We start from the raw sequence: 15184 nt of genomic DNA, 5'->3' as shown, positions 1-15184 counted from the left end.
AAAGCTGATGGCAACAGATAATGTATGCAGATATCACCCAGATCTGTATTGCATTTAAAATTGAGCATCAATTTAACCACTTTCTAACCACCTTTTACTGTAAATACTATATATATATATATATATATATATATATATATATATATATATAATTTTTTTTTCTCACACACACTGTATATGAACTGTCAGCAATTGGTTATATGGCTGTAGCTGCAGCCATGATCTTGGTGTCACTTAAAAGTCGGTAATTAGCTTGTAGGCAGGTGTAGTTTTGCCTCCCTGCATAGGTGACACTGACAGCACCACCATGCAGGGAAATTAATGAAGTTGTGACCTGTCCACACCAATAAATGCATTGACATGTCTCCATCCCAGTAAGTTAAAGCGAAAAAAGAGGGGATAGTAGCGGGACTTTGCGTGAGACATGTCAATGAATATAAGGACTAATTATTCAGAATCAAAAGAGATTGACCAGAAACAAGTATTACATCTATAGTTCGTAAAATACTGTAATATCCATAAATGTGCGTATAGCCTGGGATACCATAATCCCAAAAGATTTTCGAGATGTGAATGGTACAAAGTAGTTTAATAAAATTATCGTAAGAAATACTTCATAAGATACATCATACAACGTAATTAGGCATATACAGACAGTAAGACAGTGGACATAATTCATGTAATAGATGCAATTACAAAAAAAGAAATATTATTCTTATATAATGAAACAATCCACCTTTACCCCCTTTCCCTCTCACTCTCACACAGTTTTCCTCCTTTCTTACATACCATCCTGTGCTCAGCGGCTTGGTTGCATCCTTCCCGCCTGGTGGTGTTTACATATTGGGGTGCTACGGTCCTTATGACAGCTGTGGCCCGGGGGTTGGGGGGTATGTGCTCTGCCTCAACCCCGGGTGAGAATTTGTTGACCCAGACCACTTACATATCCCAGCACATTGGTTGTCATTGACCAATGAATTGCATGTGAGTATTATTGAAACATACGTTTCTTTTGTACTTACTTTCTACTTATCCATAACTGATTATATACTAATAGATGTTTCATTGTTTTAATTTTTTAGTTAATTTGCATCTGACTCCTGATGATTGGTAGAAAGCCAAGAAACGCATTGAGTTACCAACTTATGGATGCACATATTGTTTCATTATATAAGAATAATATTTCTTTTTCTGTAATTGCATCTATTACATGAATTATGTCCACTGTCTTACTGTCTGTATATGCCTAATTATGTTGTATGATGTATCTTATGAAGTATGTCTTACGATAATTTTATTAGACTACTTTGTACCATTCACATCTCAAAAAACTTTTGGGATTATGGTATCCCAGGCTATACGCACATTTAGGGATATTACAGTATTTTACGAACTATAGATGTAATACTTATTTCTGGTCAATCTCTTTTGATTCTGAATAATTAGTCCTTATATTCATTGACATGTCTCACGCAAAGTCCTGCTACTATCCCCTCTTTTTTCACCATGCAGGGAAAATGGAGGACAAGAGTTCCTCTCCCTAGGCCTCTGTAGGCCATCAGTTGAGCAGCTGTCTGACTGGACTCTGCTACCTCAGATGTCTCCGTGGTCATCTTTAGTGAGGACAGTGCTTACAAAACCACTGACTCCCTACAGCATTTTGAATGTGGTTAGGAAAGGGACAGGAACCCAATGGTTAGGGAGATTTTGCCTAGGGTAAGGAGGGGGTACCAGTGGAGTCGGGACAGGATATGGAGCGGTCATCAGATCATCAGTGTGGAGTTTTTTTTACTACAACTCCATGTTATATGACTGCCTGCAAGTCACCTCCTTTGCCAGGTGCTGTTGGCATTCTGTACTTGATTAGATGTCTTAGGAGGCAGCGGACACATTGGCGGGGGATCTAATATATCCCTGATGTCTTCATAGAGTACTTTTCACCTGCGAAAAGTTATCACATGGGGGTTTGTTAGTCAATTTGTCTTAGCAATGAAATAAAATAAAATAAAAAAGTGTCAAAAATAAATTTTATTAAATTAAATAAAAATAATTAAAAAAATGTAAATTCATCCCCATGATTGCATCACACATCTAAGCTAACACTATGAATGTCAGAGTAAAATCAATAAATCTAGGGCCACTGTAGTTTGTTGCCATTTCTTAGGTGCTTGCAATTTTGAGTCTTGACACACTTGGTATCTATTTACTTGATGCAACATCACCTTTTATATTTTACAAAACAGAGTATTACACTGTGTTTGGGTGCACCAAGATTTATTTTAGTGTATTTTTTCTTGAAAATTTGCATTTTATATATATGGGGGTACAAATATTATTTGACATAAAAAAATTGCAGCAGCCACCATTTTATTTTCCAATGCTTCTACTTTTAGAAAACATCTAAGACATTTTCTAGAAAAAAAAATCTGATTTTATTGTGTGTGAAAACTTAAAAAAAAGTCCCAAATGGTTAAACTTTTTGTTTAGGATAGAGTGAGGATGAGTTTAAATCACTGCAAAGTTTTTGCTACCATTCTTGTTGTTGTTGGAAACATTTTGTGTCTCGTATTGGAACAGGAAATATAGAAATCCTTTCAACATAGACTGCTACAAAAAAACTGACAGTGGTTCTAAACATTCTCCACTTAAAATAAGGTATTTGTATTTATCATAAGATCTTTTTCTTGAAGTCCATTGAGGAACACAAACATTCTGAAACAGTTGGGTTTTACTGCCACCTACAAGAGGTTTGGACACTGGTAAATAGCAAAAACCGAGCCCCTCATTTGAGGGTGAGCTCAGTGTGTGGATTATTTAGGGCATTCAGCATTAACAAACATGACAACCATTGTCTGTCAATGGTTGCTAACACTGCAGCTGGTGCTTGAACCTGCCATGCATTTGTCAACCACTGACGTCACCTAGCCCATGCACCCACGTAGGCAAATGGGCAGGGAATGGAGTGGTTACATCATTAACTAAATATGACAATATGGCAATTTTTGGGCAATAACCTGTTCCTGTTTGGGCAATGATTTCACCACTATCCCTGCCTCTTCCTTTATATAGCTGATAATAGCATTGTGACTGACAGTAAATTTACGAAGAACTTTTTTGGGGGATTTTTTTTTCTTTAATAAAGGACTTCCAGTTTTCTTTATTTTTGGGTGATAATTTTGGTGAATGAGTAGGGGTATGTAGCCCATATTCATTCACTTACAGGGGCAGTATCTGGGATATTTTCCAGATTCTAATAAGACCCCACCCGTAGACCTCCACAATCACTAGCCAGAGTTGCGGTGAAGAAGCTATTGTCCTTGTCAATTTGTGGACAAGATGCTTTGTAAGGGGGGCCCCATATTGAGGGCATGTGCTCAAATAATGAATTTTCCAAAGCAAGGTCACAATAGAGACTGTGCATTGGCTCTGGATCTGGAGACCAATCTGCAGCTAACTAATAAAGTATACAAAGGTCTGGAAAGCACCACAATTCAGAGCCCAATACCCAAAGCTCCAGTTTAAGGCTAGTCACACAGTTTTCCAGTTCAGCAGGGTCTGGGGAGGACCCCCAAATCTGTTCCTGAGCATGGGCATCTCCAGCTTTCATATTTTGGGGGGGCGCATGGAGGGACAGGGACAAAAATAGGGGGGGCAACTATAAAATGCAATTATATATATATATATATATATATATATATATATATATCCTGGAGCCCTTTACTACGATCCCACAATGGCCCTTTCACATGTTCTGCAGTGAGCTCCCTTCCTACTGTATTGGGTCCTCCCCCCCAGGGTGGCAGAAAACAAGAGATATATGTCACCAGCATACCAAGAAAATATAAGGGTCCAAAGCAGTGGGAGAACTATCAGGGCTGCAAAGGTTGTCTTGACACCGGGCCTTGGTGTTCTGCCACTGTGGGGTTCCCCAGCCTCCTCTTGCTGTCCTGTACCCCTGCTATTGACAGCTCTGGTCTGGCATCTCTTGGAATTTACAGGCTAGTTCTCCTGTCCTAAGGACGGGAGAAATCAGTCTGTTTTTTCAGTAACTGAGAGTCCTGGTGGAGTCCTTCCTGCAATTCGCTCTTCTCCCTGCCAATGAGGATGCAGGGGAAGGAGCAGATGGGGCGGCCGTGGTTGTGTGAGCGCTCGCATTATGCAGTGTCAGCAAGCAGAGGGAGGGGGGAGGAATCACCTGCAGGAGCTGACTGGGAACGCTCTTCCTCTTAGACATTGCCTTTTTGTAAAAAAAATGAAAAAAAAATGTTTTTTTTAATTGGGGGGGGGGGGCACATGGTGGGGCACAGCATAATGTTGGGGGGGTCAGACCCCCCTCTGCCCCCCCCCCCCCCCAGGGATGCCATTGTTCCTGATACTGTTTAGAAAGTGCACAACATGTTAGAATTTTCACTTCCTCATTCTGCACTGTGAGAAAAGTCTTGGATTACACTGGGAGACAGCTGATTGGAGGAAAGGCACACACCCTCCTCCAGATAGGCAGAGACTTTCAGAGCTGCCCTGTGACTAAAGCAGCTTTCTGCTAATCTATTAATAGCACCCTCCTTGACACAAAATTCAGCCTGGTTTTATCACATGTGTTGGAGAACTTGTCAGAAGTTATCATGCTGATAAAAGAAGAACGGAGCAGGAGAAAGCCACGGGACTTAGTGCTTTGAAGAGAGATAAGAAAACACTGCAGATATCTGTGCCCAGCTCACATATCATGAATTGGGTTTACATCCACTTTAAGTTACCGAAGCAAAAAATACCTAAAGTGTACTGAGTATTTTGATTAGAGAAAAATAAAATTAAAATAAAAAGCAAAAATATAGTTAGACTTTTCCATAGCGAAGCTGAGGGAAAGGCTTCCAACCTTCTAGGATACCAGCAAAAAATGGAGGCATTATGTGTAGAGGCTGGATTATATGGGGCTGGCCTTCAACTTTTGTTCTGTTTGCCAGTGTCCAAACCTCTCGTAGGCAGCAATATAACTCAACTGTTTCAGGATTCCTGTGTCCCTCAATTGCCAATAAAGAAAATTATTTTATTGCTGTCGTGAGGGGGAACTCAGTGAAGGAGAAAACAAAATTTTATAACAGAAAATTTGTTTGTTTAGCAAAAAATAAAAACCCCAGTGGTCATCAAATACCACCAGAAGAAAGCTCTATATGTGGGACGAAAATGATAAAAATGTAGTTTGGGTACAGGGTTGTATGACCGCGCAATTGTCATTGAAAGTGCGATAGCGCTGCAAGCTATAAATTGTTTTGGGCAGGAAGGGGGGAAAGTGCTTGGTATTGAAGTGGTTAAAGAGGTTGTAAAGTCTAACTTGCTTTATTAAATTAAAAAGATGTTATACTTACCTGCTCTGTGCAAGGGTATTGCACAGAGGGGCCCTGAATCTCCTCTTCTCCCTGTGCCACCATAGGAAGTCACTTCCTATTAGCCCTCCTCACAGGAATTGACTGACAGCAGAGGAAGCCAATGGCTCCTCCTGTTTTCACCCATGTTTGTGAGAGACTGTGAGAGGGGATATAAGATCTGCAGATGGGAACAGGGCTGGCTCATTGTAGGACTCAGGTAAATATTTAGGTACGGAGGGAGGAACAGTAACTGGAAGCTTTTGTGCCTTGATGCATAGAATGCATTAAAGTGGTTGTATACCCTTTTTTTATATTTTTACCTACAGTTAAGCCTATAATAAGGATTACCTGTAGGTAAAATGAATATCTCCTAAACCTTTACGGTTTAGGAGATATTCCCTTTGCATGCAGCTGCTGGCGCATGCTCTGTGAAGGCCCGGCTGAAGGTCCGGCAGATGCTACCGGACGTTGCCGGGAAGAAGACATAATCACGGCTGCGGCCACTCACAGTGAAGGGGCCGCGAACCTGGAAGAAACGCACAGGGAATATGTCAGATCCCTCGGCATGGACTGGGATCAGATGCCGACGCCTCATTCTAAGGTAAGTATTACAATACAATTCAGTACAAGGGGAATAAGAGGGCCCTGCTCCTTAGAGCTCACAATATAAGAGGGAGGGGTATGTAATACTAAAGGTAATAACTGTGGGGGATGAGCTGATGAAAAAAATAAAAGAACAGTTGTTAGGTGGAGGTAGGATAGGAAAAAAAAGAATTTAGACAGCAGCCCGGCTCCACATTAGGGTAAGGGGGTGGGAGATATGAGTAAAAAGATGAATTGATAATAAGCTGCTGTTTTGCACAATGAGTTGTGAATCTATCAAAACTTTGTTGGCACCAAATGCTGCTAATGTTACTAATAAAAAATGTGTGTGAGCCTAATGTGCGTACAGGCATCTGCAAATTGGCGCAAGGTCAAACTTGTGGCAGTGTTAGATTTGCCTATGACCTAGTGATTTGCCAGTTTGAATAATCAATTAACTTGTTTTTAGGGGTTACGTTTGGGTAGTGGGTACCTGCTTGATTCAAACTATGAAAACGTGCAGTGTTATTTTCTTTTCTTGCACAGAAAATGATGCACACCAGTTAGGCCTGAAGCCTTGTCAGGGGTCATCTGGTTTTCTGCCATCACTGCTTCCTGAACCTATTACTACATAGACCAGTACTGCTCACTACACACATTGGGGGATCCATGCGGTCTCCAAGGGATATAAAGGAAGAAATTGACCCTCCCCTAGCCTGTGGCTGGACAGTTAAAGGAGAAGCAGCAGCTACTCTTTCTGTCGCTCTTCTCTCTAGTATCAGCTTGCTGCTTCCACGCCAGCACACATGATTGGCTCCTTGTGCTGCTTCTCTGTCCCCCTGACTGATACCAAGTAAAGTTCAGCTACCTAAAAAAACACATTTAAGGGTTTATTCATGAACACAGAGCTGCATCAATTTGTGTCTTTTATTTTTCTCTCGAGTTCAACTTGTTATTGCCTTTAATCTAATGAATATGTCAGTCCTAGAAAGAATATTTCACACATTTGTTTTTGCTCATCACAGCTCTCAGGAGTGATGCTGAAGGCAAACTGCTGTGCATCAGAAATGAGGAAGAACAGTGTCGTTACATATTGGGTAATATTTTGCTTGCTGTCTGCAGTTCCTAGGAACCAAGGTTTGACTGTTTCCTAATACACTTTCTAAATGTTACATTAAAATTTCATAGTAAAAAAAAAAATGTTTACAAATTACATCAAATGTCCAAGTTCAAATTTCCTTGCAGGATCAATGGTCCAAATGACTAGAGCTGAGGTGAACATACCTCGGTTTGTTTTGAGCAGGGCTGGGTGAACATGACTAAAGTTTGGGTATCAAGTCCAAATCCTAATCAAGTCAATGGGAGCTGAATGTTAAAAACAGTAATGGTCATTTTCTGGGCTAATAGGTAAGGGATTGCCACAGGGCCGGCTTTACCACTAGGCAAACTAGGCAGCCGCCTAGGGCACCCGGCCGCTGGTACTCCCTCTTTCTGCAGCCAGCAACTAACTCAGTCTCAACAGTTATGCCCTGTACACACGATAGTATTTTCCGACAACAAAATCCATGGGTTTTAATCCGACAGATGTTGGCTCAAACTTGTCTTGCATACACACGGTCACACAAAGTTGGTCGGAAATTCCGAACATCAAGAACGCAGTGACATACAACACGTATGATGAGCCGAGAAAAATGAAATTCAATAGCCAGTGCTGCTCTTCTGCTTGATTCCAAGCATGCGTGGCACTTTGTGCATCGGAATTGTGTACACACGATCAGAATTTCCGACAACGGATTTTGTCGGAAAATTTTATAACCTGCTTTCAAACTTTGTGTGTCGGAAATTCCTATGGAAAATGTGTGATGGAGCCCACACACGGTCGGAATTTTCGACAAGATCCTATCACACATTTTCCATCAGAAAATCCTATCGTGTGTACAGGGCATAAGGCTGGAAGCCTGGTAAAGTTAGGCTGGAAGCCTCCTTTAACAATAAGGGGGCCCCCTGATACCACCCCTAAGTGAATAAGAATAGAAAAGTGAACAGCGAGAGAAACTCAGTCTATTATAAACCCTAAAACGTCCCACTATGTACACCCACAGCCAATCACATTATTCAGAGATGTAGATCCACATCAATCATGATGCCCAATGCATCCAACCTGCTGAAATGTCACCCGCTGACACACATCTGGTCCTGTCACTTCACTCCCACCAAAGGACTTGTTTGGTGGATGAAAGCAGATATTTACAAAGGAGCTGGGTCTTCTGCGTGACATAAGTGGCCATATATGGACATGACTATATATGGTCAAAGACGTCACACCAGAAAGACCATGTCTTTTTGCATATACCAGCTGTCATTCAGCAGGAGTGAAACTACGGGACCAGACGTGTGTTGACAGCCTGAGTTTTATTTCTCTTTTAGTGGATCAGCGAGCATTTGAAATCATGATTGATGTGGATCTACATGGCTTAATGATTTGATTGATGGTGGATGTACTCAATGGGGCATTTTACTTTTGTTTATTAAAGGACTTGTCAAAAACTCTGTGTTTTTTTTCTACTATGTACCCCTTACTCATTTACATGGAGTTAGTATCCGGGGGCCCGTTATTGGTATATGGGTAAAGGGGCTTCCAGATTCCAATTAGCCATCCTACCTGCAGACAACAATTGGACCAGGGTTGTGGGGAGCAGGCAACATGGGAACATGGTGTGTCCCCCAAATGGGCAATTTAGACACAGTTTAATGAAAGACTGATGAATATTATCACATAATATGGACTGGGTGTGAAAATTATTATAGTTTTTTTTCACAGAAGTTTGTTAGACTCGTTTGTTAGACATATTTTGGATGGTACACTGTTTATAATTCATTTTAAAATGCCCTTCATTCACTGGCATCACTAGGGTTGGTGTCACCCGGTGCTGAAAAAATTGGTGTCACCCCCCTCCCCCCTGCCCTCCACCAAATATAGTCCCCCCTCAGTACAGACCCCCCTCCGCTAACTACAGATCCCGCAGTATAGATCCCCCTCCCTCAGTATAGATTACCCTCACTAAGAACAGACCTCCACCCTCAGTGCAGACCCCCCAATCAGTACAGACACCCCCCTATCAGTACAGACCACCAACCTCAGTGCAGACCCCCCCATTAGGGTAGAATCCACCCTCTTAGTGCAAACCCCCCCATCAGTATAGAATCCCCCTTAGTGCAGACCCCCACAGTTTAGACAACCCCCCTTAGTGCAGACTCCCCATCAGTATAGACACCCCCCTTTAGAGCAGATCCCCCCATCAGTATAGAATCACCCGCTTAGTGCAGACCCCCCATCAGTATAGAATCCCCCCTTAGTGCAGACCCCCCATCAGTATAGAATCCCCCCTTAGTGCAGACCCCCCATCAGTATAGAATCAACCCTTAGTGCAGCCCCCCCCATAAGTATAGAATCCTCACTTAGTGCAGACCCCCCATCAGTATAGAATCCCCCCTTAGTGCAGACCCCCATCAGTATAAAATCCCCCCTTAGTGCAGACCCCCCTTCAGTATAGAATCCCCTTCCTAGTGCAGACCCCCATCAGTATATAACCTATCTTAGTGCAGACCCCCATCAGTATATAACCTCCCATTAGTGCAGACCCCCCATCAGTATAGAATACCCCCTTAGTGCAGACCCCCATCAATATAAACACCCCCTCTTAGTGCAGAACCCCCATCAGTATAGAATCCCCCCTTAGTGCAGACCCCCATCAGTATAATATTCCCCTTAGTGCAGGCCCCCCATCAATATAAGCACCCCTCTCCCTTCCCATAGCGCCCCCCCCTGCACATGTCCATCTACTAATCTACTTAGAGTGTACAGACCTCAGAACAGCGTGGCCGCGGACGTATACACACAGAGGTGTGTGTCACTCGGGCTCCTCCTCCTCCTCACTGGATGTAAACAGAGGAGGAGGCACCTTCAGTCTGCTCCACGGGGGACACAGAGTGAGCGAGAGGCACAGGGCAGCGGGCGGTGTCAGTGGTTCTGCTATACACGGCCCGCACCCCCCGCCTCCACCTTGCAATGCCACTGCCTTGTGGCAGTGATTATAATATATATAGAGTTGGGTAATTGTGTCCACCGCTGCACTGATTGAAAATTTTATTCCCCAGGCAACTGCCTGTCCCCCATGCTATTTGTTTGACAATCCAGGGCTGGTGTAAGGATTTTTGACACCCTAGACGAAACCTCATTTTGCCACCCCCCCTTGGCTCCACCACCTGCCCATGTATATTGTATACCCCTACCAGTGCCCATAAATGGAGCCTCACCAGCGCCCATAAATGCAGCTTCACCAGCGCCCATAAACGCAGCCTCACCAGCACCCATACATACAGCCTCACCAGTGCCCATTAATGCAGCCTCGCCAGCGCCCACAAATGCATCCTCAGCAGCGCCCATAAATACAGCCTCACCAGCGCCCATAAATGCAGCCTCACCAGCGCCCATAAATGCAACCTCACCAGTGCCCATAAATACAGCCTCACCAGTGCCCATTAATGCAGCCTTACCAGCGTCCATAAATGCAGCCTCACCAGCACCCATAAATACAGCCTCACCAGTGCCCATTAATGCAGCCTCACCAGCGCCCATAAATGCAGCCTCAGCAGCGCCCATAAATACAGCCTCACCAGCGCCCATAAATGCAGCCTCACCAGCGCCCATAAATACATGCGATAATGCAATCATAGTGACTGACCAGGTGATGATCTGGGGCTCTGCAGACTGTATCTGTATACTCCCTTTGCATCCGATGACGTGACAGTGCCAGTGCGAGGAACATCCAATTTTGAATAATGCATTGCTGCCTGCCTTGGTGCCTCCTCCGGGCAGGCTCCACCTGACACCAAGCCTGGAGCGCTTGTTCAGGAGGAGGCCAGGTCAGGAGGGAGAGCAAGCCATTTCCACAACGGGGTGCGTCAGGATTAGGAATCGCACGGCCACTGCGTATGGGCACTGCACTGGGCAGAGAGGCAGAGCTGGCTGGTAAAGACATGACCGCACTTGGCGTGAGAAAGAGACAGCAGGTCACTGACACTGATGATCAGAGGCGTGCAGCGGGGCGGGGGATGTTTCCTTTTCATTCCACCATTCATTCGGGACACAGAACTCCGTTACCACTGCGCCTCTGACACTATGTACGGAGGGACTCAGGAGCGGCTGCCTAACTGTTGAGACTGAGTTAGTTGCTGGCTGCAGGGAGAGGAAGTACCAGCGGCTGTGCCAGCCCTAGGCCTAGTTTTTTGCCTAATGGTAGTGCCGGCCCTGTGTATAACAGCAGGTTTATACATGACATTCAGCTCCCACTGATTAGGTAAATGTTTGGGCTTTTGTCCGAATGCCCGAACAGCCAAGGTTAAGTCTGAATTTGTGTTCAGCTCAAACCTTAAAGTGGTTGTTAACCCACTTTCAGAAATTTTATATAATCCGTTCTGTCTTTAATGCAGTTCCCCCCTGTCTCTGTGTTTCATTAAAGAAATACCTTCTTTACCGTATCTCACGGTGGCTCCTGTCGCTCATGTAACTGGCTGTGTCACCTCTCTGCCCGTCTGACAGAAGCAGTGGGTGGGGCTGAGGTTTCCCCGCTGACGTCAGCGGGACACGAGGAGGAGAGGAAAGAGGAGACACGGCCGGTCACGTGATTACCGGTAGCCACCGTGAGATACAGTGAAGGAGGTATTTTTTTAATAAGACACAGAGGCAGCGGGGCACTGTATTAAGCTACAGAACGGATAGTATACCAATACATATGTTATTCCTGCAGCAGGAGAGGAATGGGGCGGCACTATCAATAGGTGACACGCAGAGAGGGGAGGGGTAGGGGGACAGAGGAGACAGACACAGAAGAGTAGGCTGCAGATGACGGAGGTGTGCAAACAGACTACGATGTCAGGGCTCAGCAGCCATGATTATCGTGGTCTGTTTGCAGAGGGGAGGGTATAGCTAGGCAGGATCAGCCAGGTATTTCAGGTGATACGGGGTCCAAATGACACAGCACAAGCACTGTGCTGTATAACAGGCTTGAAGGAAACAGGATCTGTCTTTTTTTTTTTTTCTTTGGGTTAACATACGCTTTAAACTTATCTCTAGTAATAGTAGTACTAGCTGTAGTGATTGCAGAATTGTAGAATAGCAATATACTGTAAGGATTTAGTTGTTAGTCAACTCATACAAATTAGATGAATTGTACAGCAAATAAGTACAGATCAACAAAACATAAAGTGATGTATTGATATTAGTATGAAGCACAGAGACAATAAGAGGTCACATTTAAAGAGCAACTCCAATTTTGTGAAAGGGTACAGAGAAAATAGATTCCTAAATAGCCACGAAGGACATAAATCCAGTCTGCATGCACATTAGGGATGAGCCGAACACCCCCCGGTTCGGTTCGCACCAGAACCTGCGAACGGACCGAAAATTTGCACAAACGTTAGAACCCCATTGACGTCTATGGGACTCGAACGTTCAAAATCAAAAGTGCTCATTTTAAAGGCTAATTTGCATGGCATTGTCCTAAAAAGGGTTTTGGGACCCGGGTCCTGCCCCAGAGGACATGTATTAATGCAAAAAAAACTTTTAAAAACGTCCGTTTTTTCGGGAGCAGTGATTTTAATGATGCTTAAAGTAAAAAAAAAAAAAGTGAAATATTCCTTTAAATATCGTACCTGGGGGGTGTCTATAGTATGCCTGTAAAGTGGTGCATGTTTCCCGTGCTTAGAACAGTCCCTGCACAAAATGTAATTTTTAAAGGAAAAAAAGTCATTTAAAACTGCTTGCGGCTTTAATGTAATGTCGGGTCCTGGCAATATGGATGAAAATCAGTGAGATAAACGGCATGGGTACCCCCCAGTCCATTACCAGGGCCTTTGGGTCTTGTATGGTTATTAAGGGGAACCCCGCACCCGAATTAAAAAAAGGAAACAGCAGTATACAGGCTCTGTCCTCTGAACAGCAGTATACAGGCGGTGCAAACAAGACAGGGACTGTAGGTTTGTTGTTAAGTAGAATCTGTTAGTAATTTTGAACTGGTACATTTTTAACGTGTTTAGCTCCAGCCAAAAAATCTATTTTAAGCTTTTTGGAAAACATAGGGAAGGGTTATCACCCCTGTGACATTTGTTTTGCTGTTTGTGCTCCTCTTCAGAAGATTGAACCTCACTTTTTGTCCCAATGACATATGTTTTTTGAAAATTTGGGTTTTTTTGTGAAACAAGGATTGGTGATAAAGCATCAGTGGAAAGGAGAAATGTTTTTCCCATATTAACTTTTACAGGAGAGAATTTCCCTTCCTAGGGGTAGATTTCATCTCACTTCCTGTTGTCTCCTTCCGTTTGCAAGTAGGAGTTGTTTGTAAGTTGGATGTTTGAAAGTAGGGGCCTGCCCTATATACTCAGCAGAAATTTGGGCCTTAGGTGTTGTTGTGGTCACAACACTGTAAGCCCTCACAGGGCCCTGCTGTGAAATATTAGATCAAGAATTGTAATTACATGCCCCTGTTGAACAGGAGCAGAAAAATTGGGCCTTTGGTGGTGGTGGTGGTGCTGGTGCCACAACACTGTAAGTCCTCACTCACTCTTGGTGGGCGCAGAAAGGGGCCCTGCTGTGAAATATTAGATCAAGAATTGTAATTACATGCCCCTGTTGAACAGGGGCTGAAAAATTGGGCCTTAGGCACTGGTGCTGGTGCCACAACACTGCAACCCCTCACAGATACTCTAGTTGGAACGCAGGAACGAGCCCTGCTGCAAAGTATTGCATCAAAAATTGTAATTACACACCCCTGTTAAACAGGGGCTGAAAAATTGGGCCTTAGGCACTGGTGGCGGCGCCCAGAACCAAAAATGTTCTTACAAGCTATCAGCGTGATCATTGAGGAGGAAGAGGATAATTACTCAGGATGGTCACTCAGCATCAGCATAGGCAGTCTTTGAAGGGATCTGAGATTTCAAAAAAAATTATTCGGTTACATCAGCATCAGGTGATTGGTAGCTGGTGGTGATCCAAGACTGATTCATTTTTATGAAGGTCAGTCGATCGACCAAGTCGGTGGACACACGCACCCTGTGATCGGTTACAAAGCCTCCAGCAGCACTGAATGTGCATTCCGAAAGAACGCTGGATGCAGGACAGGCCAGTAGCTCAATTGCATACTGTGCAAGCTCTGGCCAGTGATCCATCCTCAAGACCCAGTAACCCAGAGGATTTTCGGTGGGAAAGGTGTCCAAGTCAGATCTTGCCCCTAGGTATTCCTGCACCATGTAAAACAGACGCTGGCGATGGTTGCTGGAACCGATCATACCTTGGGGCTGCGGACTAAAAAATTGTCTGAACGCATCGGTCAGACGGCCACCTTCTCCACTGCTCCTTCTTTGACTGACTGAAGCCTCAGCAACACTTTGTCCAGAAACAGACGTTTGTAACCTCCCAGTCTCTCGGAACGCGTTGCACAGACCTTTCTGCAAGGCCTCCCGAAGATGTTTCATCCTCTGCTCCCTCTGCGATGGCAAGATAAGATCCGCAACCTTACCCTTGTAATGTGGATCAAAGAGGGTTGCCAGCCAGTATTGGTCCTTCTCCTTGATACCACGAATACGAGGATCCTTACGCAGGCTTTGCAGGATCAGGGAGGCCAATGCAACGTAGGTTTGCTGAGGCATTCGGTCCGGAGTCCTCTGGGTCACTAAGGACGACATGGTCCGCAGCCACCTCCTCCCAGCCACTAGCAATTTTGCCAAGCTAGCATTCAACCTTCATTCCTCTCAGTGCAGGTCTCAGAGAGGACTGAAGGTATAGTGGGGTGTGAGATCCCAGCTGCTGAGGAGCAAGGAGAGGTCCTCTTTGTTCTTTGGTGTGGGTCTTTTAGATACGCTTGCCAACGAACTGCATGGCAGGTCAACATATGTCTGGTCAAGCATGTGGTGCCCAAGCGGGAGATGTTTTGGCCATGCGAGATATGCTTGAGACATATGTTGCAAATAGCAGCGGTGCGATCTGATGCACTCGTCTCGAAAAAGGCCCACACCAAAGAAATTTGGAATAACATGCAGAGACAGCAGCGCCCTGCACATGCGGAGCTTTGGGGTGTGATGCAGTCAGTGTGCTGCCCTTAGGCTGGCCCCTGGACGGCATCCTGCCTCATTGATGATGTGCCTCCTCCTCCTCTCTCCTATCAGGCACCCACGTTGAGTCA

General features: G+C 44.4%; 1 protein-coding gene across 3 annotated transcripts in view; it reads left to right on the top strand.

Annotated features, from left to right (window-relative positions):
• Positions 1-15184, top strand: part of LOC141133259 (cytokine receptor common subunit beta-like) — a 159451-nt gene that overhangs the window by 18417 nt on the left and 125850 nt on the right. For 2 of the 3 annotated variants that reach the window (XM_073622526.1, XM_073622524.1), the window contains exon 2: positions 6971-7082. In XM_073622526.1, coding sequence (XP_073478627.1) covers positions 6983-7082 — 100 coding nt within the window. In that variant the 5' untranslated portion in view covers positions 6971-6982. Of the gene's footprint in view, positions 1-789; positions 985-6970; positions 7083-15184 lie in introns of those variants that run through there. The other variant, XM_073622525.1, reaches the window with a different exon arrangement.

This window comes from Aquarana catesbeiana, linkage group LG03 (assembly GCF_042186555.1).
Source record: "Aquarana catesbeiana isolate 2022-GZ linkage group LG03, ASM4218655v1, whole genome shotgun sequence".
Classification (NCBI taxonomy): Eukaryota; Metazoa; Chordata; class Amphibia; order Anura; family Ranidae; genus Aquarana; species Aquarana catesbeiana.
This window is presented reverse-complemented; position numbering and strand designations above follow the sequence as displayed.